At 50.1% G+C, this 23,191-nt stretch overlaps 2 protein-coding genes across 3 annotated transcripts in view; one reads left to right on the forward strand and one right to left on the reverse strand.

Annotated features, from left to right (window-relative positions):
- Positions 1–23,191, forward strand: part of LOC126522325 (glutathione S-transferase B-like) — a 129,802-nt gene that overhangs the window by 30,570 nt on the left and 76,041 nt on the right. The window lies entirely within an intron of this gene.
- Positions 14,191–18,971, reverse strand: LOC129382430 (uncharacterized). Its single transcript, XM_055066346.1, has 3 exons — positions 18,258–18,971; positions 15,521–15,728; positions 14,191–14,670 (listed from the first exon to the last, which is right to left on the reverse strand). The coding sequence occupies exons 1-3, from the start codon at positions 18,714–18,716 to the stop codon at positions 14,279–14,281; spliced, it is 1,059 nt and encodes a 352-aa protein (XP_054922321.1). The 5' UTR covers positions 18,717–18,971; the 3' UTR covers positions 14,191–14,278.

Consider the following 23,191-nt stretch of genomic DNA (forward strand, 5'->3'; position numbering starts at 1 on the left):
AGGACATCATGAAACTGGGCGAGAACAGTCTGACGCAGATGCTCAGGCACAACGAAGAGTCGGGCAGGGCCGTCCGGGCGCATGTTAGAGTGGTACAATATACCATCTTGGAGTTCAAACATGCGAAAGGAAGGATCGGGCGTCGTTGAAGTGAGCCGTTGAATAAGGTCTTGTAAGGAGGCGTCCCGACGTTGTTCGGCTCCAATATCGCAAAAAGCAGCCAGAGAGAGAACGGTGACAGGTATGCCAGCTGCAGAAACGTCAGGAGGATCGACAGGATGGCGCGACAAGCAGTCCGCATCTTGATGTAACCGGCCGGTCTTGTATACAACTGAGTAGTTGTATTCTTGAAGGCGCAGAGCCCAGCGGCCAAGGCGCCCTGAAGGATCTTTCAGGGACGAAAGCCAACACAGTGTGTGGTTATCAGTGATGACTGTGAATTGGCAGCCGTACAAATAGGGGCGGGCATTCAGGCTGCGGGTGCGTACGACAGTGCTGGATGGAGTGTAGTCAGGTCGATTAACTGAGCAGACGTTGGTCAAGCCAATGTTTGCCAATTCCTGGCGCACGACGGACTGTATCAGTGAGACGGTCGCCTGGCAATTCTCGGGGCCAAGGGTTGGGGTTGTCACTGGAGATGCGGCTTCTGTTTCACGTCGGATGACATGTAGGACGTCATCAGCACGATAAGACGTGGGTGGACTGCGGAGGTCTTCGCAGGTGGACGTAGCAGCCGTGTTGGGAGGGCAGGGAAATGGCTAGGCAATATGGCGACTCTTGGCTTCTTCAAACCGCCGGCATTAGGTAATAATGGCTTGCACAGTGGAAGAATTCTTCAAAACAAGGAGGTGGAAGGCATCATCAGCTATGCGCTTAATGACGTGCAACTTTATCAGGTTCAGACATCTACGGATCCACTTTGCAGCACAGAGTGACTACGTCCTGGATGTACGTGAAGTAGGGCTCACTGCACGTCTGGACACCCGAAGCGAGGTCTTCTTGGGCGGCGCGCTGACATCCAACAGGCTTGCCAAACAAATCTTTCAGCTTCTGTTTACAAATGTCCCACCTGGTAAGTCCCTCCTTGTGGGTCTAAAACCAGACGCGTGCCGTGCCCGCGAGGTAAAATATCAAATTAGCGAGCATGATGGTATGATCCCAGTGGTTGCTGGAGCTCGCCCGCTCATATAGTCGAAGCCAGTCTTTAACATCAGTGTCGTCGGTGCCAGAAGAGGTTCTTGGGTCGCGGGGTTGTGCTAGAATGACGGTGGGCGTGGGTGCCGACGGGCCCGAAGCATCCTCGCCTTGTGCTGGCATTGTAGATGCAGCCAAGGAGCGCCCGCTGCGTAAATCCGTCTTGATAATGATCCCGCAACCTCCACCAAAAACGTTACGGGGTGTTACGTTTCGCCTACGACGCGCGGTATAGCCGGCGCGGATGCAACGGACGCCGGGGCTTCGTTCAAAGCGGCGGACATTTTGGCCCGTTCGACGCCGCCGCAAAGCCTCCCCGCCAAGCGCGTCCAGGCGTGTTTCAGTGCCACGTGTCTTCGTGTGTGCGTGTGTGTGTGTGTGCCCACGCTTGTCAAAGCGCGGCAGCCGGGGAGGGGAGCTCCCCAAGTGTGAAGCGAGGAGGTCTGACCGGCGCCCGCCAGGCGGATGCGTCACTACACTCGTCCCAACGTGTCTCTCAGCGTGTCCGTGCCCCGCAGTCACGTGGCCTCTTCCTGAGACGTTCCCTCTTGCCCTCAACTCCGAGAGTATAAGAGCAGCTGCCCCCGGACGCCGAGAGAGAGGCTCCGATTTCTTCCGTTGAGTTACGTGCTCTCCCGTCTCTCCACTTCGGTCGACATGACCGGCCGCTCTTTTGCGATGCTAGAATAAACAAGTTGTTCTGTTACCAGTCTACTCATGCTTTGCCGGGACCTTCGGATGCTTCCAGTTGTGCCCCAGGCCGCCAGGCCAACGCTACCCTTGGGGCTTGCGACCCATTTGCAACATCGGGCGTCAGCACTGAGATTCCAACAACTGTTTGCCAGCGGTGAGATCGCGACAACGGAGGCCAGCAGCGAAGATATGCAGTTGACTGTATGCTGAGCAGCACAACGACCATCCGGGAGCAGTGCAACGAGCCCTGTGTGATGACTGGTTGCCTGCAGCGGAACGACTGCGCTGAATTCTTGGCTGCGAGGTTTGGTGAGTGCGGGACTTTCTTCTTCTGAGTTTTCCCAGGCTTTTGTTAGTGACAGAAACAGAGCTGGTAATTGTGGTTGTCGTTGCTGCCGGGTTAGTTTGCGGCAAGACAATAGTAGGCAGCAGAGAAAGCAGCATTCAGAGCAGCCATGGATTTGAAGTCGTTGCGCAAACCGATATTGCTGGAGCTTGCAAGAGAGTTGGGTCTGGATGGATGTCTCAGACAAACTCAGAAAACCAGAACTGCTAAGGGCTATTCTTGAGTTAGAAGCTGAGGATGACGAGCTGTTGGAATGCCTTGAGACCATTGAGGAGCGGGCAAAAAGACATGAGCGCGAACTTAAAGAGCAGAAAGAAAAAGAAGAGCGCGAACACGCTTTGGAAATGAAGCGTCTCGAGGTAGAGATGGAACGCGCTCGTAATGGAAGTCAGGCACACGGTGCAGGAGAACGAGTATCGTTAAAAATGACTGACCTGATGCGGCCGTTTAAGCTTGGAGAGGACATTGGTTTGTTCCTGGTTAACTTTGAGCGAACGTGCGAGAAGCAGGGGTTCTCTCGGGAAACGTGGCCACAGCGCTTGCTCACTTTGTTACCCGGCGAGGCGGCCGACGTAGTCGCTCGCTTGAAGAGAGAGGAGGCAGAGGATTTCGACAAAGTGAAATCGAGTCTGCTAAAAAAGTACAGGCTGTCAGCGGAGGCGTTCCGTCGGAAGTTTCGGGAAAATGAGAAAGGCAGAAGTGAGTCATATACAGAGTTTGCCTACAGGCTTATGTCAAACATGCAGGAGTGGCTCAAAGAAGAGAAAGCGTTTGGTGACCACGAGAAAGTTCTGCAGTGTTTCAGGCTGGAACAGTTTTATAGTCGGTTACCTGAGAACGTGCGGTACTGGGTCTTGGATAGGCCAGACGTTAGTACGGTGGCTAGAGCCGCTGAGCTAGCCGAGGAGTTTGTGACGCGTCGGGCTCGCGGAGCTAAGGACGGTCAAAAGGGTGAATTTGGCTCCAAGTTTGAGAGGCCGAAGTTCACGCCCATCAGAGCAAAGAGGGACAGACATAGTGCGGATGCGAGTGAAAGCAGTCCGACCGAACGTAAGGAGACGGCGGCAACCGAAGCCGAACGCAGAAAGCGGTTCGAGACGAGGCAAGCGCGCGTTTGTTATACGTGCCAGAAGCCGGGTCACTTTTCGGCGCAGTGTCCAGAAACAAAAACAAAAGTCGTGTTTTTGTCATTATGCAGCACTGACGAGAACATGAAGCTTCTCGAGCCTTACATGCGAGACCTCCTCGTGAACGGGAAAGAGTGCCGAGTGCTTCGCGATTCCGCAGCTACAATGGATGTAGTTCACCCCTCTTACGTAGAACCCGATATGTTCACGGGCGAGTGTGCATGGATCAAGCAAGCCGTGGAAGCTCATAACGTGTGTCTGCCCGTAGCAAAAGTGCTTATCGAAGGACCTTTCGGAGCACTTGAGACGGAGGCGGCAGTGTCATCTATGCTGCCCCCCCAGTACCCGTACCTATTTTCGAACAGGTCCGATCACCTCCTGCCCGTGAAGGGGCTTTTGTTTGGTGAGGCTAGTGTTCAGGCCTTAACCAGATCGAAGGTTCGGGAGCTCGCTGCAAAGGCGGTAGTTGCGGGGCCGACGTTGTCGAACGATGAGAAAGGGTCAGAGGCGCAGCAAGCTGATATTCAGAGCACGCCCGAACTGAATAAAATTGAGCCTGTAGCGTTAAAGGCACCAGATACTGGAGAGGAAATTCCCGATGCGGGAAAGTTAGAAGAGCTATCTGCAGATTTGCTCATCGCGCCTATGTCAGACGGACTTAATAGGTTGCTAAAAGTCAGCCGGTCGGCTTTGATAGCCGAGCAAAAGAAGGATGGCAGCCTAGAAAACATACGCTGGATTGTCAAGGAAGGTATCGCCAAGAAAAATGCTCGCTTTGTGGAAAGAGGTGGGGTCCTGTACCGGAAGTATCTAGACCGCAGGGGAGTGGAGTTCGATCAGCTGATCGTGCCTCAATGCTATCGTCAGGATCTGTTGCGCTTGTCGCATGGGGGTTCGTGGTCCGGACACCTAGGAGTTAAGAAAACTAAGGACCGTCTCTTGCAAGAGTACTATTGGCCAGGGTGTTTTCGGGACGCAGACCACTTTGTGAAGACATGTGACACCTGTCAGCGGGTGGGCAAACCAGGGGACAAATCGAGGGCGCCGTTGAAGTTGGTACCTATCATTACGGAGCCTTTCAGACGGCTCGTTATTGATACAGTGGGACCTCTGCCGGTAACAGCCACGGGGTACAGACACATTTTGACTGTGATCTGCCCAGCGACAAAGTTCCCTGAAGCAGTGCCGCTTAAAGAACTCAGCTCAGTTGAGATAGTCAATGCACTACTGTCCATATTTGCGCGAGTTGGTTTTCCTGCGGAAATCCAATCAGATCAGGGCACAGTGTTTACTAGCGCTTTGACGACAAATTTTCTCGAAAGGTGTGTGGTAAAGCTGTTACACAGCTCAGTGTACCACCCACAGTCGAATTCCGTTGAGAAGCTCCACTCCGTCAGGAAGCGCGTGTTGAGAGCATTGTGGTTTGAACAAACTGACTGGGAGCTGTGTCTGCCTGGGGTGACGTTTGCATTAAGGACCGCGCCGCATGCGGCTACGGGGTTTTCGCCAGGTGAGCTGGTGTACGGTCGCTCGCTGCGTTCTCCGCTTCGCATGCTTCGAGACGGATCACTGCCCTCTCCAATGGCTGCAGACCATCTCTTCCACAAATGGCCGCCTCCTGCGCTGGAGCCTCGCTTTGCAACAATATTCCTTTGAGGTGCGTTACAAAAAGGGGAGTCTCAACGGTAACGCCGATGGCTTAAGTCGAAGCCCCTAACGTAGGAATCAGCCTCAATGTTGTTAGTTACTGATGTTTTTCTTCCTGAGGCAGGATTTTTAACATATTGCTTTTGTGTAGTGTTTCAAAGTGATGATGTGTTTCTAGTGCAATTTTCCAATTTGTGGACGCGTTCTGGGTGCTGCTAAACTACTGTAAGGAACTAGGCAGTAGTATAAAAGGGGAAAGAGCCTGGCAGGGCTTAGTGAGGGTTGTGCCGTGCTTGCTGACTGAGCGGTTGAGTTTCGGCGTAGTTCTAACGCTTGCCGGGAACGAGAACAAAAATGTCAACTCTCCCGAAGTCACTTTGCAGTGTCCTGTGTGAACCTGAACGAGAGAACGAGGCCTTCTCTGTGCGCTGCGCTCAAGAAACGCCGAAGGACGACCGACTTCGGTTATGAGCATCATCAAGCGACATCCCTCCGGACAGCGGATGCAGTCCCCTGACCATCGGGATCTCCTTCCCCCGGCGGGGCGGTCTGTTACGTTTCGCCTACGACGCGCGGTATAGCCGGCGCGGATGCAACGGACGCCGGGGCTTCGTTCAAAGCGGCGGACATTTTGGCCCGTTCGACGCCGCCGCAAAGCCTCCCCGCCAAGCGCGTCCAGGCGTGTTTCAGTGCCACGTGTCTTCGTGTGTGCGTGTGTGCCCACGCTTGTCAAAGCGCGGCAGCCGGGGAGGGGAGCTCCCCAAGTTTGAAGCGAGGAGGTCTGACCGGCGCCCGCCAGGCGGATGCGTCACTACACTCGTCCCAACGTGTCTCTCAGCGTGTCCGTGCCCCGCAGTCACGTGGCCTCTTCGTGAGACGTTCCCTCTTGCCCTCAACTCCGAGAGTATAAGAGCAGCTGCCCCCGGACGCCGAGAGAGAGGCTCCGATTTCTTCCGTTGAGTTACGTGCTCTCCCGTCTCTCCACTTCGGTCGACATGACCGGCCGCTGTTTTGCGATGCTAGAATAAACAAGTTGTTCTGTTACCAGTCTACTCATGCTTTGCCGCGACCTTCGGATGCTTCCAGTTGTGCCCCAGGCCGCCAGGCCAACGCTACCCTTGGGGCTTGCGACCCATTTGCAACATCGGGCGTCAGCACTGAGATTCCAACAGGGGTTAAAAACAGTCGAGACGTATATTTACAGGATATTTACAATAATCGTAGCGGCTGACAAGATGGTAGACAGCGCGCGATTTCCACAGCTTCGTCTTCTTCCGACCAAGCTGACATCATCATCTTCGTCAGCGTGTCACAATATGTATGGTAAACGAACGTATTGACACTTTTCATGGAGCAGTTTGTTGTAGAGAAATGAGATGGCGCACCGCACGTCTCCTCAGTGACAGCACACGAATATGAAACCGTTACCGCTTCCCCCTTGCTTCTGTACAATCAGCTGTTGGAAATAGAACCGAGTTTTCGCTAGTGCACTGTGCTCCAATCATGTGGATTGAAGACGTGCAGTAGCTGGCTGTAAAAGTGGTGGCTGGCATACTAAGGAATGGAATGAATCTGTGCGGCGAAATTAGCGGACTGTTGCGGCAATTGTCCGCACATGTTACCGGCACTTCAAGATGTACGGCTTTCTTCGGGGATACAGAAATTCGCTCATCCACCAGCGTTGTATCGCTAACCTTCAAAGAAAGTGCTTCAGCCCCGGGATGTCGGCAAGAGTCAGTATCGCTCGTTAAACACAGACAAAGAGAGTAGCGCCGCTTCGTGTCATAGTACGTTCCTGCACAGTATCTACAAACATCTACCCCAACTGGCACGCAATCTTACACCCACTCTATTGCCAACGTGTTAATAAGTGAATGGGCACACACTTGAATATGCATGCCATACACGCACAATAAATAAGGGACTGCAATTATAACACACGAATGGTCGAAGCCGAATGCTTTGTGAAGATCCACAAGAGTAAGCGAGCTGCTAGCAATAAGACACTTTTGCTACAATATATTACAATGTACAAAACGGCCACGTTTCAAGCCTCGCGTGGAGCAAGAACAAATTTATCGGAAGTGAGCACACCCACAAGTGTTTAGGCAGAAATAATCAGATGGTGACCGTACCAAGGAAATTTGACCCAGAAATGTGACAAGCTGCTGCTCAAAAATTTGCCATATAAAGAACGAAGAGCAAAACAGTAATCCTGATTCAATTCATGAACGGAAAGTTTGGATAGCTTGGAATATGTATTTAGCCTTGCTTTTAAAACAAGCACCATATACGCTGTTTGGACATAGCATAATCAACTTCCAAAGCACTTTTGTATGTTCTCCGAAACTGGAGTCAAAGCTTCGTGTCATCCACCCAGTCACCATCTACGACACCTTCCAAAAAAGAGGTTTACTAAGCCACACCAGCCTCATACACACCCACTGTAAACGCGGAGGCAACGGACGCAGTTGAGGCAAGCAGTGGATGCGTCGCCACATGATCAAAACATGGCAGCGGCCACGGGACTGCCATGAAAAGGGTCAATAAAGGAAAGTCGCATCATTTAACATGCGAGCAATGCAACAATGGCAGGCACGTTACGTTTTCAAATTTACAAATATACTGCAGCAGTCATTCATTTTTGAAAACTATTGTGTGATCATACCTAGTCAGAATAAAGGAATATTATGTTGTAGTGACTGAAATTTGCAACTAATTTGAAAGTGGGTAACGAAAGTGGGGAACGTTCCTTGTTTATGCGCGCACAATTTACTGCTGTGGTGTTAAATTCAATATGGAAGCTAGGAATTTCATAAATTTGAGTCGCAAAAGAAAAAGTTCGCACAATACGAGAATAGAGAGGTTTAGCTTGTCCGGTATTTGGGTAAATGCAGGTGGGCGTTGGGGCGGAGGCGTAAACGTGAGCGGCCTGGATGGTGCAGAGCTCAAACAGACAAAACAGCTAATATTGCCTGAACCAAGTGTATTCCACTTCGCTGCTGGTGTAAATTTTGGGCACTGGCATAACCGTGTTGCTACCAAAAATTTACACCCGCAACAATGTAAAATACACTTGGTTGCTGCAATATTAGCCATTTTCGTCTGTTCGAGCTCTGCGCTACCAGGTGGCTACACCATGCAGGCCGCTCCCGTTTCCGCCTCCTCGCCAACACTCCGTCCACCTGCGTTTACCCGAATACCAGACAAGCTAAACCTCTCTAATAATATCACTGTTCTATTTTTGTAGAAAAAGAATAATTGTGCACCAACTAAACATGTGGGTAAAAAAAAAGGGCGTTGTAAACGCAAGGGAAAATGGCTCGGTGTCTGACTTCTTGTGTCAGCTCAGTTTCCTTATATTTTCGAGGTCGAATACCCCATGCACAACACTGTGTTTCTTCACACGATTCAAGGGACCTTATACTCGACCACTTCATGCTGCGGGTGAGAGGATCAAGAGACCGACGAACAATCCCAAGCATCACCAAGGAAGCCGGACGCCTGTGTACTCACAGCTGACGAGTTTCACTGATGGACCATCTAAAGAACAAGCGGGCAGCTTGACATGCCCAGAACAGCAAGAAGCTGCAGGGGGGTCCAAGTGCTGCTCAACAACTGCAACACTGACATTGCCAATCTCACACGTATTCTTGACTGCCTGAGTTGCAGCAATCTTGAAATTCAAGTCTTAATGCCAGTATTCAAGGGGACGTTCCTGACAACGAGCTTGAGGCAGAATACAGCACTGCAGCAGACTACAACAATCAGGTCATGGTATGCTGGCTGAATTGCTCTGCCAGATCGCCACTTTGGAACGACTTGAATGCGACCCGCAGTGCAGTTTCTGCTCAACCTTATCTGGCCGCAACTAACATGGCATTGTCGCATTTAGGATTATGACTGCTTAAGCTTAGCATTCCCATTTTTAGAGGAGACATTCCCCAATTAGCAGAATTTAGGAACAGTCTGAAGAAAACTGTCCAACGCAGTGCGACACTATTGCACAAGACCAAGTTCCACTACTTGTGGAATTACCTTGTAGATAAGGCAGCAGCGTCGATTGCTGGTTTACTGACCACTGAATGTTATGTGGATGCCGTCGAGTTTCTTACGTAAAGGTTCGGTGACCAAAAGAAGACTGAACAGTGTCATTTGTCAACCCAAGAAACTTTCCGCATGTCATGTCGGGAACACGATGTAAGGTCTCCAGAAGTTGTATGATGCCACGTAACTGCATATTCATTGCCTTACTGCATCGAACCTACCAGCCCTTAGTTTTTCGGAAATGCTGGCAGACGTCATGCGGAACGCCTTGTCATGTAACATGTACTTGATCTTGTGCAAGAGAAGTGCAGAGAGGCGCTAAGGGGACTTAGCATTGCCAACCCTCTGGGAAATGTTTCGGGACAAATGGTAGCAGCCAAGTTGAAAGAGCTGCTCAACTTTACCAGGGTAGAATTAGAAAGCCAGGTGAAGTGCTTCACATAAGCGGCATGCGTTCGGAAGGTGTACATACATCGAAAAGTCACGAGACCGCAGCACCACTTTTGCATAATGCGCCTTCGGTGTTAAGTGCATTTCTTCTGCTAATCAAAGAACCATTCCACACGAACCTGTGATGCTAAGCTCTCTCTGGCTGAGAAAAAGGAACAGCTAGTTTAGGACAATTGTTGTTTCAGATGTGTGTCACGAGTTCATCAGTCAAGATCTTGTCATGTAAAGCTCACTTAGTCTCGCAATAAGGTTACGACCGAAGGTTGTTGGTGAGACAAGAATCGCTTTCAACACAGGTCCGTGCGTTTCAGCACTCCATCAGGCACTGAAAGGCGTAGAATCGAGAAAGTTGCTTTGTGTAACTAGTACAATGCCTAAGTCTGCACAGTGCAAGCAATCATGGTGCCATATGCCACTACGTTTCTGCACCATCCATCGACAACAACTTTGCGGGACAACTAAGACTTAAAGGCAAATTTCTTGCAGATAAGCGGCGTTTCTTTGAAGCAAATGCCAAATCCGGACTTTGTTTGGTCATCGGGTCAGAACATCTCTGGAAGGTACTTATTGGAGAACTTGAATGGAGCACAGATATCCAAGGATTAGTCGTAGCAAATTCCACCTTTGGATGGACACTCCAAGAACCAAGTCAAAGCAAAGCATTCATCGAACGCAATACGAACTTGATGGTATGTGCACTGTAAGTGGCAAGTCTTTCTGATCACGAAACGTTACAGATTTTGCATTCCTTTTGGTGACTGACTCAAAGCAATGGGTAGCGCTCAGCAAAGCGACTCAATCACTTACAAGTCTCTAGAGTGATTTGACGAGACTAACAGCAAATCTAATGGGAATATATTGTCGCGCTACTGTGGGAAGAGGGCAAGCATTCAGAGATAACTGTGATACAGCTCTCACTTGCCTTAGTAAGCTGGTTAAAATGCTATCGCAACGTGACACAACTACAGCTTGAACAAGACCTCACATTGAAGAAAGCAGTACTTTGCGGCAAGCAGTTTGAGGAAGTCTTTAAGCAGCAACCGCACATTCATGCTGCCAGCTCATCGAAAACCATCGATCTCTGCATACAACTCGCCCAACGCGACGTGTCGACAGGAAACGCAAAACAGTTGAGCAACCTCAGACTAGCATTCCTGTCACTGGTGCGGTAGACAAGGAACACACCCCAAATAAAAGTCCAGCATCAAAAGTGCTGCAAAAAGGGACGTTTCACCACTGTATGCTGATCATCACGCATGCTTCATCATCTGCAATTAAAGGGACACTAAAGGTTACTATTAAGTCAACGTGAACTGTTGAAATACCATCCCAGAAACCTCGAAATGCTTGTTTCGTGCCAAGGAGAGACTTATTTTAAGAGAAAATACGTTCTGAAGCGTCCGCATACCTCTAGCGCAGTTCAAATCGCCTGCCCTCCGATCGAGGAGTACTGACATCATGGTCTCTTAGTGAGGTTGCGCCGTCGGTGAGTAGAACGACGTCCGCAGACGGTGCTACGGCTTTTCTGCGCAAAACGCAAACGGGCGGCCAGAAACAGAGCCAAGACAGAGCCGACAGCAGAGCGAAAGCGGGAGTATGGTGGCTGGCGGAAGGAGAAACGCGCGACCATAAACTGGTACTTCATTCTATGACGCAAACTTCGTCGCTCGTCGCAATGGACCCTGACGACAGATTGTCTCGCGATGCTGGGCTCAACTTCTGCTATTTGAGCACAGACGAGCGCGACCTGCTGCTGAGGGCTCGCGCTGCCGGCGTCGTTGCGTACTACGACGGTGGCCTTGACACCGGCTCTCCGGAGCGGGAAAGCAACGAGGGCTTCCCACGACATCACATGGACGTGGCATTCTCGCTGCTTGTTCCAAATGAAAGTTTCGCGAGCCAGCAGAACCCGCACAGCATGACGCGATAATGAAACTACTGAAACTCCAAAGCGTGCGCGGCGCAGAGTCGAGCGAAAACGAAACCGTTCGACCACCCATACTAGTGAAGGGCGTCAAAATGTAATTTTTTCTTAGAATCGTATAGACGTAGACAAGTAGCATTTTCTTCCGTCTTATAATCGAATGAAATATTTTTAATACAAGTAGTTGAGTATTAGTAACACAAATTATGAGGAGTGCTTTCGTCATCGGGCTAGTACCGGAATGTCGCTGGGGGTCTCAAATCGTGTCATGCATTTACCTCAATTTCTCGGTTGCTAAAGCTCTGTTCGCCATTATAGTGATGCCTTAGACGTTCTAGAACATTGCTCTACCACTTTAACTTGACTTTCTGGTAACCTTTAGTGTCCCTTTAAGCACATCTCCGGAAAGTACAAGCTTCCTGGAAGCGATCACAGACGGTGCAACAACTCCGTGGACATAGAAGCCATCGCTAAAATGACATGAAATGGTAGAGCTCAAGCACTTCCAGAGGAGGACCGACTTCGTATTGGTTCATTCCAAACTTCTGTGACACCGCACACCCGCTGATGGAGCGCTTGCATAAATCCAACTCTCATTTCATTTGGGATGCCACTCAAAAGCAGGCTTTTCAACAAATTAAGAAAGCCTTGACTTCACAACCTGTCTTAGCTCTCTATGACTCAAGGTGTTAACTAGACTAGACTTTGCAGGACCGCTCCACATAAAGCAAACAGACCATCAGCGCAAATGATGACACACACTACAGAGCGCTACTTATAACTATTGTTTTATTCCTCCGTCAATGGAATAAATGGGGCAAGATACTGGGGGGAGGGGGGGGGGGGTAGAGACTAAAAACAAATAAACAAAAAAAATTTTACAAACATGGCCATCTACCAATGCCAAGCCGGCTTTGTCATGTGATAATTCTTTCTGCAGTTAACATCCTAATAAAGGAACCAGGATACAAAATTTCAGATTAGCGCGTGAGGAAATCTATTTCCTTTGCACTAAGGGAGGCTGATGGCATGCTCACGCACATACTTCCCAAACGTGCAATCTCAGCGGCTTTGATTATCTCTTGCGTCATTTGGCTGCCATCTTTGCTCCCAATCTTGCATTTCTTAAAGAATGGCCGACATCTGCAATCTCTACAATGTATCCCAAGGTGTCTGGCGACTGCTTTTGAATGAAAGATTAAAAGAGCATGAATATAACTTTTCAAAAGCAGTAGCCGGACACCTTGGGATACATTGTAGAGACTGCGGATGTCGGCCATTCTTTAGGAAATGCAAGATTGTGAGCAAAGATGGCAGCCAAATGACGCAAGAGATAATCAAAGCTGCTGAGATTGTGCGTTTGGGAAGTATGTGCGTGAGCATGCCATCAGCCTCCCTTAGTGCAAAGGAAATAATTTCCTCACGCGCTAATCTGAAATTTTGTATCCTGGTTCCTTTATTAGGATGTTGACTGCAGAAAAAATTATCACATGACAAAGCTGGCTTGGCATTGGTTGATGGCCATGTTTGTAAATTTGTTTTAGAGCGCAGCTCTTTGGCGTCCGTTCCTGGGTTTCGCGTCGTCGTCGGCGTTGTCGTCGGCCTCGTAACCAGCTCCGCCCCCCTTTCATCCCCCCAGCGCTAGCAGCGACCGACTGATACCGCTGGATGCCGCTGACGCCGCTAGAGAGTCAAGATAACGTGACTGCATAGAACACCGTCGCCGCCATGCAGAAAGAGGAGGAAAGGGTCCCCCCCCCCTGTTCTTGTGTGGCGCATAGGGTGCTCTTCAGTTGCCGACGCGCCGGTTATTTCACGTAGGCCCCGGCACGTCGACGAATACGTGACCACCTTCCCACGGCTAGACCTGCTTCTTAGCGCTGCGGAAGCGAGGGTATCATATTGTTTGTGTCGGCATCGGCGGCGTTGTCCCTGAAACCAACTCCGCAGCTGGGGTTGACTCACTATCGGCGTCAGCGGCATCAGTCAGTCGCTGCTATCTCTTCCCACCTCCCTTTATCGTGTTGTCCGCTTGCTGCGCGCGCTTCTGCCCCCATCGTTTGCCGCTGGGTGTACACGCCGCCCCCCTCCCCCCTCTTCCTGCGAGTCTCCGGTTGTCAAAGCGCCGGCTCGAACTTAATTCCTTTCTTCGCTCCTCCTCCAATGCAACCCCTGTACGGTGGCAATCAGAGAGCCAGATCGGTGGCGGCGGATCTGTATATGTGCACCGCCCGAGCCGAAATTGCCGCTGCCGTTCGCCCTGTGCGGTGGCAATCAGAGAGCCAGATCGGTGGCGGCTTGACATAAAGACAAACAGCAATTTCCTAACACTTATGCGGGAGAACATCCCGTTCCTCTCGCTCGTAACGCGTCCCACGGCTGTGACAACCTCGCGAGGCACTTGTATAGATCTCGTCTTTGAGAATCAAGCATTGGTGTACCAAGTCGAACATATATCAGTCTATTTCTCCGACCACAAAGCTTCCTTCATGACTGTCAAGAACTGTTAGTGGAGTCTTTGTTAAAGGAATACGTGTGAAAAATAAAAAAAAAATTCTGTGATAGCGCATACATGTGTTGCTCGATTTCTTTGCCTCAATCTATCGAAAAGGTGAAACAGCTTATTTGCTGCGCTCAAATTTCGCATTAGGAAGTAACGTAATCGTCGGTAATTTTTTTATTTGTTTTTAGTCGCTACCCCCCCCCCTCCCCCCAGTATCTTGCCCCATTTATTCCATTGACAAGGGAATAAAACAATAGGTGCAAGTAGCGCTCTGTAGTGTGTTTCTCTTCTGTGTGTGCCGTCAAAATGTTGCGCAATCGAACCTGCATTACACTATCTCGGGCAACTTATTCGGAAGGTACCAGATATTCTCTGAAGGAGGGTGGTGCAATGCCAAAGTACGTAGACACTTGACTGCCATACATGCAAGTACGGCAGTTGGACAGCAGTGTTGCAACTTTATACATACGCCCCACCCTCTGGTGAGTCATTTTTTTATTTTTGTGGAAATCAACGAATGCGAAGTCTGCTGCCACCTTGCCAAACCCCCATTCTACAGCCTGCCGCACAGTGCTCATGCGCTTGTTGAAATGAGCCTCGTAGGGCTGCAATGATGCACCTCCAAAAGGCTTAAGGAGCAGGGGCCGGAGTGGATAGGCTGGGTCGCCATAGATAACACATTCATGGCCTTGGGCGACTTTTTCCAGGTTCCGGTAGAGGGCCGTCTTCTTCAAAATTCCTGAAACAAGGTTACAGATCTTGTGAGAGTAGAAGAAAAAGACTCATGCAAATGCACTTGTTTTGCACAAACAGAAGCAGTGCGTGAGCTAAAGAAAAGTTAAGGGACCTTATTAGGGTATACATTTTCACCATTAAGCATGCAAGGTGCTGGTAGCTTTGAAATGGGTGAGCAGAAGGCCTCTGTTCGAAAACAATTTGTTTGTGAAAAAGGTAACCTTGCAACCTGGTGAACTTCATGCGTCGTCCATGACTGAAAAATTTTGCTGAAATGTTCAGAGGAGTGTATGCTATCTGCTGAATGTGTTTTTTTCACAATGCGCGAGGGGTTAAAAAATTAAATTATGGGGTTTTACGTGCCAAAACCACTTTCTGATTATGAGGCACGCCGTAGTGGAGGACTCCGGAAATTTCGACCACCTGGGGATCTTTAACGTGCACCTAAATCTAAGTACACGGGTGTTTTCGCATTTCGCCCCCATCGAAATGCGGCCGCCATGGCCGGGATTCGATCCCGCGACCTCGTGCTCAGCAGCCCAACCACAGCAGCCACTGAGCAACCACAGCGGGTGTGCGAGGGGTGGTTCACAACCTCTTTAATTCTCGGTCAGACATACCTAAGTAAGCAAGAAAATCAAACAACACAAACATGTATAGTTTGATGTTTGGTGTAAGTGGTCCTGTAAGTGTAAAGTGGTTCTGAAAATATGGAACACGCCAGGGCAGGACATGCATAGGCAGCTTGGTAGCAATTATAACATTGAATATTACCATACTAGACTAGGTATTCGAGTTATTGAAGCTAATCGCCATGGCGCATTAGAGAAGCAATTAGAGGCAACCTCACGCACCAGTATCGTGGCGCCGACCATGAAATGGTCCATCCATTTGGCATACCAAGCCATTAGGGCACATCACGGCTTGATGTTTTTGCACGTGATGCCGTTTGTGGCCAGAAAAATGATCCTGCTGTCCAACTGATGGCCTGCAAATTCGTCGCGCTGTGCCATCAACGAAACCCCAGCAGTTCTTCAGTGGAGCGCCTTTCCTGTGAATGGCCTGATAAAAAAAGAAAAAGAAACAGCGGTAAACAGCTATCTATAGCCAGAAACTCTAACGTGTTGAGAAAAAGATCATAATAGGATTAGACCACAGTGTAAGATACACTCTTTAGGTGTGGACATTGTGCCTTGCAGGAAGAGCTAATTATGTCCCTGTTTCGAAATCGTGCCAGAAAATGTATCTCTGACCATACGTGTGTCACGTCAGAGGTGGCAATTCTTGTATAGTAGTAATGTCCGCTGTTGTGGCGTCGTTTCATGCATGCACTTGTGTGCAACAAACAAATTTACTTGACTGTTCTTTTGCCAAATCTTCGTCATCTGCACATGGTTACGTGCGAAGTACAAAAAGAACTATTTTAGAAGGTAATGAAACGACACACTTCTTCATAACTATTACACACAGCGTGCACTAAAAAACACGGATGAAGAATAGACAAACACGAGTGCTGACTCACAACTAAAAGTTTGTTGCATTTAAACACGTAAATATCTTCTTGGCTCACTATTTTGTTTTCCACAAGTAATGAATACCACCCTGCCACTGACCAGACAGAAATATCCACGTTGGTCTTGTGCGTGATAAGAGAGCGGACTGTGTACCAGTTACCATGGCAACAAGACCATTTCCTTTCATTCTTCTTTTTGCTCGTGCAATGTACCGGTTTCTCACCGGATGATGCCTTGACCGGTATGCACAAGCGCAACATGAAGGTACATTAGCTGGGAGCGCTCGTGACTACATTCCTTGTCATGTGCACACACCTAAAGAGTGTATATATGCCTTACAGCATGGATTAGACTTCATTGCTCAGCCAGCACTGCTGCTCAAGATGCAACAAGCATACCTCACTGCCTGCACTTTTGACATGACTTCAAAACTCTAGCACCATAACAGAATAAAGCAAGGTTCTCCCTCGCTCTCTTAAACACAAACCCATACAAGCACACAACATAGGTGAAAAAGCATGTATATCCCACATGCTATGGCAATCAGTTGAAGCAAAGCTTCCTTTAATTCTGGCACTGCCTGACCATTAATTAGTGCCGAATTTTTATGTTCACAGTTTTGTGAAGTATGACAGTGTTGAAATGATATTAAACATTATCTTGGGTGCAAAATGTGTTTGTCTACGCAGTAGAAAGAATACACAGTGAGATGTTTTATTGCAGTTTGTCCTGCACAATTTGTATCCAGTGGGAAGTTGTGTACTGTCACCACCTCACACAGCGCACTGCATCGTGGCACAACTGTTTATGTGCTGGACTGCACCTTGCACATTAGTGTCACCTTGATGTCATGGTCTGGTTGTGAGCAAGGGCTGTGTAATGGAAAAGTATGGAACATACTGTGTGAGGTTTAGCATTTAAGTACCCCTTGTGAAAACAATGATCATTACCACCACTAGCTCTGAATGTAGGCAAAGGTGTGTTCAAGTGTCAGCGCACAATGTTTACACCAATGGCCTCGTCCATAAAATTCGGCAGCCAGGACATTTCGGCTTTCCTTAAATACAATTTCCTTGCCGTCCATTAAGTTAGCACTGCCCAGTGCGCATCTTAAAATTAATACTCTCACAGCTCTCATTTCCGATGAAATGAGAGCTGTGTCGAATTCTGAAATTCCGTAAAGCACCTCCAGATGACACCCACATTCACTTGCTTTGAAGCATTAATACATTTGTAGTTTCGCCTTGCAAACTGCGATGAGCAAAGAGCAAAGAGGCTGTTCACTCATTTCATTACTACATAGTTGAAAGTGAGGACCACACTGATCACGTGGTGTGCCTGTTCGCGCCATAGTAGGACACGTGTTAGCGACAGTGGCAGGACAAGCGTAAGACACACACTGTTTCCCTGCAGCAGTCTCATACGGCTGGTTAAATCCTGTATGGAGGCAAAAGCTGTAGTGCAATGTTCTTTGGGATTACTATAGCGAAATTTAGAACAAGGCTTTCCTTTACATCCATAAGCTATCAGGTTCCTTTGCTGAGAAAGAACATGGCATACCTTATGAAGCTGTAATTTTTCTAGTTCTATATGGCATGTGGACAAGCCGCATTGTGCATTGGCACGACGACGTCGACTCGCGATGTATGCAGGCATACTTCTGCTCGTCGACAGCGAATTCGTCAAACCCTAAAGACTTCAGCCATATGTCCCCTAGTTGCTTGCTTCGAGAAGCTACCGCGTTGCATTTTCCAATGTTGTTGATTAGGTCGTTTCGTTACCCGTTTTCAGAACAGTAAAAGAAAATGCGTCGCTGGCCTAACTGAACATGCATATTTTTTTTTCCCCTTTAACTGAAGAGACCCCAAACAGGGCATGCTTCCTGGCGTCGCCTTTGCCCCTCTAGCCTGCTGCTCATATGTATTCTGCACGCTCTCGGCTATCCCCGCGGGAATGTCGAAGGAAGAGCAAAGGTGGCTTCGCTTAAATTAAAAAAAAAAGTACGCACAAAGGAAAGTGGGGGTGAGGGAACAGGAAGGATGTGTATTTTACACTTCTGCTGAAAGCGTGCTCTTACCTGGGAAAACAGCTCCAGGTTTTGTAGGTTGAGCCACCTGTGCTCCGTGAGGTCCGCTAGGAGGTGTCCAAAGTAGAATTCAATGTGAGATAAAACTTTAGACACCACACTCGATATCACCGAACTGTGGTGGCTGAAGAACACCTCAAGATCACACAGGCGGTTCGGATAGGCGAGACGCCGCAGCGTCATGCACAGCGCCTCGCGGCCTGGAACTCGAATCCATTGAGCGCTCTCTACCTCTTCTGGAATCAGGAGGCCGGTCAGAAGATCGTCCAGGTCAGATTTCTCGAACCTGAACGACCGGTAGAACACCGTGCTGTCCATGGCATCCAAATTAAGCAGGCCATGCTTCCGAAGATGCCGCCGTGGTTCCACTGGGAGCAAGTGCACATCTTCTATTTCGTCCCAGTGCAGAGATCCCAGCAGCAGTTCGTCGTGAAGCACGCTATACGGCATCGCTGATGAACGCAGACACAATTGTGCGCACAATTCAAAGGCAAATTACCGAGAGTGCTTGCTTATAGCCTGGGTAGGTCACAAAGAAGCACTCAGCGTTCAGACGTGGCTCAGGCTTGTCTTGGCAAGGCCTCACGTTGGCTACTTTGGCGCGTAGCAAACGCAAGACATATGTTTGTTTATTGCTTCGTTCAAATAATAAAGCAAGCAAATTACTTACTTCATAAAGAAAAAAACACGACTTAACATGGCTTATTGAGTGTCAGTTTTTGGCAGTAAATCTGAGCTAGGAACGTAGCTACGCGGGCGTTGGGGCGTGCGGGCGTACGGAAAGCATGCTATAACTCGATTGCTCGCTTTCCTCCGGCAACCCGGTAAAACGGTAACCGGGAATCCTGTAATACGCCCACGGGGCGGCTTTCCGGACAAGCTAAACCTCTCTATTATGCGATGCTTTGCGACTGGGGTTCGTCGAATCCTTGATGACGTCGAAAAGCACTCTTTGTGTCGTCGAAGTAGACTTCTGAGCTGTTGTTGCTTAATCGCGGGGAGACTTGGATTTATGTCGAAGTCTGGCTCGGGAACTAAGGTCGTCGGGGTAGATGCGGCGGAATCCGAGAGGACAAACGCATTGCTGTTTTCCAGAATTTCCTCGATGTATGCGATCGTCGTGCCCTTGTTGATGTGTTTGAACTCCTGGCTGAAGTTTGTCAGCAACACTTTCTTGTTTCCTCCGTGCAGTCGAGCGATCCCTCTTGCGACGCAAATTTGACGGTCTAGCAGTAGGCGTTGGTCGCCTTCGATGACGCCTTCTACGTCAGCGGGTGTTTCGGTGCCGACCGAAATAACAATGCTGGAGCGAGGCGGGATGCTCACTTGATGTTCGAGCACACTCAAGGCGTGGTGACTACGAGGGCTCTCCGGCGGTATCGCATGATCTTCCGACAGCGTTATTGACTTCGACTTCAGGTCGATGACTGCGCCGTGTTGGTTGAGGAAGTCCATGCCGAGAATGACGTCTCGTGAACACTGTTGGAGGATAACGAAGGTGACAGGGTAAGTCCGGTCGTGAATGGTAATTCTTGCCGTGCACATTCCTGTCGGCGTAATCAGGTGTCCTCCAGCGGTCCGAATTTGAGGGCCTTCCCATGCAGTCTTAACCTTCTTCAACTGGACGGCGATGTGTCCACTCATGACTGAGTAATCGGCGCCTGTGTCGACTAAGGCGGTGACTGCGTGGCCGTCTAGAAGCACGTCGAGGTCGGTGGTTCTTTGTCTTGCGTTGCAGTTGGGTCTTGGCGTCGGATCACGGCTGCGTCGTGTTGAACTGAAGCTGGTACGTCGCGTCGTCAAGTCGTCTTTCGTCGGTGTAGTCTTGGCTTCCTGACTTCCTCGGGACGGCGGCGTGTCGTTATTATGTCGTCGAGATGGTTTCTCGGCGTCTTCGTCGGCGGCGGAGGATCTTCGTCAGTTCGACGAACAGCAACCGCACCTCCATCGGTTGCTGCCTTTAGTTTTCCGGATATGGGCTCGCTGACCGGCCCCGGGCTGGGCCTGTGTATGGTCGGCGCTGCGGCGACAGGTAGCGGCCTGGTGATGGCGAACGCGACGGTCGTCGAGAGCTCCACTGAGTAGCGGCGAGGTAGTCGGCGATATCCCGGGGGCGTTCACCTTGCTGCGGGCGCGGAGCGTTCACGGCGAAACCTCGCAGTCCCATCTCCCGGTATGGACATCGTCGGTAGACGCGACCCGCTTCTCCGCAGTGGTAGCAGAGCGGGCGGTGGTCAGGAGCGCGCCAAATGTCCGTCTTCCTCGCGTAGGTGCGCTGGACGACGGGTGGTCGTGCTGGCTGCCGCGGCGGCGGACGACGGAACTGCGGCGTGACAGGGCCCTGGCGCGGTCGCGGAGGGGGGGACCTTGACGGCGCGCGACGGCGGCGTAGGTCATCGCTTGCGGCTCAGGCTGCGGCGATTCAAGGGCGACTCCAAGTTGTTGTTGGAGCTCCTCACGCACGGCGTCGGCAATCGAAGCCACTTGAGGCTGTGATGATGGGAACAGCTTTTGTAGCTCCTCCCGCACGACAGCTCGGATAGTCTCGCGTAGGTCGTCGGTGGCCAGTGATCGAACCCCGGCGTAGTTTGTATAGTTCGTGCGGCGATCGAATTGTCGGTTCCGGATCTCGAGTGTCTTCTCAACGTTCGTCATCTCACTAAGAAACTCTTCGACGGTCTTCGGTGGGCTTCTTACCATCCCGGCGAAAAGTTCCTCCTTTACACCACGCATCAGTAAGCGGACTTTCTTCTCCTCGGCCATATCCGGGTCGGCGTGGCGGAACAAACGGCTCATTTCTTCCGTAAAGATGGCGACGTTCTCGTTTGGCAGCTGCACTCGGGCGTCCAGCATAGCTTCAGCCCTTTCCTTGGGCACGACGCTTGTAAAGGTGCGTAGGAAGCCGGTACGGAACAGGTCCCACGTTGTCAAGGTCGATTCCCTGTTCTCAAACCAAGTTCTGGCGGTGTCTTCTAAGGCGAAGTAGACATGCCGCAGCTTGTCGTCGGAGTCCCAGTTGTTGAATGTTGCGATTCGTTCGTAGGTCTCCAGCCATGATTCCGGGTCTTCAGTCGCTGCTCCATGGAAGATTGGTGGGTCCCGAGGTTGTTGTAGGATAACGGGGGACGCTGGGACAGCCATTGGGGTTGTCTTGACCACGATCTTCTTTGTCGTCTCAGGTAGAAGTCCGTGCTCTGGGGGCAGTCCTTGCAGTCTGCGGCTAGCACGCTGGTCTTGGGCGATGTTGGTTCTGTCCTCGGGCTTCGGGCTTGGATCGCGGCTTTGCGGGGGCGTTCGGTACATGAACGCACAAGCACCTCCACGAGATGTCACGTGGTAGTGACGTTAAAGAACACAGTAGCAGTACTGTGAAAGACAAAACTAGCTTTTATTGGGCGAACCTGTGCCCACAAAACAGGCTACACTTAAAGCACAACGATAGCGGCGAACACAGTCGGCGATCGTCGAAAATCTGATCAGCGAGGCAAGCGCGTCGGCTTTTATACAGCAGTCGTCGAATGTTCCAGACTAATCGTTCGGACCCGCGTGCCTTCCACAATGTTCTACACCATTCGTGTCACGCGATGAAATCAGATAACACAACGTTCGGCGACAACAGACAGCCGGGTAGAAGCATCGATAACTTTCCAGAAACTTCGGATACATGCAGGCGCGTCCCGCGCTGTGCGATTACATTTGTTAGGTGGCGAAACGTGGTCGCCCGATACAGATAAGTACACGTGTCAATATAAAAGCTAACACTAACACTTAAACAGAGTTCAAAAGAAAACAAATGATGGCATACCGATGGCCGGGCAGCAGCAGCTATGAACCATGGAATCGACGGCATAGCTTTCTCGAAGAACGCTGGCGAGCCGATCTTGTTGAGGTGGATGCGATTGCTGTGCTGGGTTTCCCGGAAGTCTAGATCAGACGACTTCCGTTGAGTAGGTTGAGGTAAGTTGAGAAGAACTACCTTGAGCTTGGTTGTAGACGTTGGTTTGCTGCCTCTTACATCAACTAGTGACTCGGAGTGCACACACAGGTAGGCGTCCAGGCAATACTGGATGGCACGAGCCCCTGGACTGCTTCTCAGCAGATTGTAGGTTTGGCTTCTAGAATGCCTGGCTGGGACAAAAAAAAAACTGGGTTTAAATAACTTCTGCTTTCCCTAGCTCCCTGGATCGGGGAAGGGCAGATATTGGTGACGATCTAGTCAAGTTCCCCCAATTATATCATGACAACTCCCAACTCGTGTAGGCGCCCCTTTTAATTAGGGACGAAGAAACGGGTGATTCTCCGCCGCTGTTAGAGATCGCGCCCTTGCATGGCACCACACAGACACATGCGCATACCCTTGAGTCCATGAGGGACCTCTATTGCCCATTGACAAACACAGGAGAAACAACGACAGCCGGCCATATGGCGCCATACCCTCTGACAACACACACACTGTTAGCAATTCGTGGACTCGCGGGATTGCACAGAGACACTGCATATTTCGGGGTATTCGCAGCCCCTTTCGCATTAGCAACCTTCTCAATGCACACGTGGGGCAGAGAATGCACAGGGGTCCCTACAAAAGACTCTCGGGATGTCAAGGTCGGGCCAACAACAACAAAAATCTCTAAAGCCGATTTCGACATTTTCAGCCGCTTGCCCGAGTGGCCGGCAATACCCGCCTTGCTCTCCGGTTCTTGTAGCCCCAACCTTTGGCGCCCGTTGATCGGTGCTTCGCCGACTTGAACAATGCCCCGTCGTGACAGCATCTGAGCACTTCATTAATCTGTAGTTACGTCATTCGAGTAACTTTTGTGGGCTTTAAAAAAAGTGTTCGAAGTAAAAAGAAACACACGCGGTGCACTACGTTATTGTATTGCGCAACGCGAATTCTCATATGCGCGGAATCTTTACAGTTTTACATC

The sequence above is a fragment of the Dermacentor andersoni genome, chromosome 6 (assembly GCF_023375885.2).
Source record: "Dermacentor andersoni chromosome 6, qqDerAnde1_hic_scaffold, whole genome shotgun sequence".
Classification (NCBI taxonomy): domain Eukaryota; kingdom Metazoa; phylum Arthropoda; class Arachnida; order Ixodida; family Ixodidae; genus Dermacentor; species Dermacentor andersoni.

Excerpts from the sequence above, each read along its gene's own strand:
- LOC129382430 (XM_055066346.1), bottom strand. The coding sequence starts at position 18,716 with ATGCCGTATAGCGTGCTTCACGACGAACTGCTGCTGGGATCTCTGCAC. Across the intron at positions 15,729-18,257 it reads ACCTGGAGCTGTTTTCCCAG|GCCATTCACAGGAAAGGCGC; the intron begins GTAAGAGCACGC and ends TTTTTTTATCAG. Across the intron at positions 14,671-15,520 it reads TGGTCGGCGCCACGATACTG|GAATTTTGAAGAAGACGGCC; the intron begins GTGCGTGAGGTT and ends ACCTTGTTTCAG.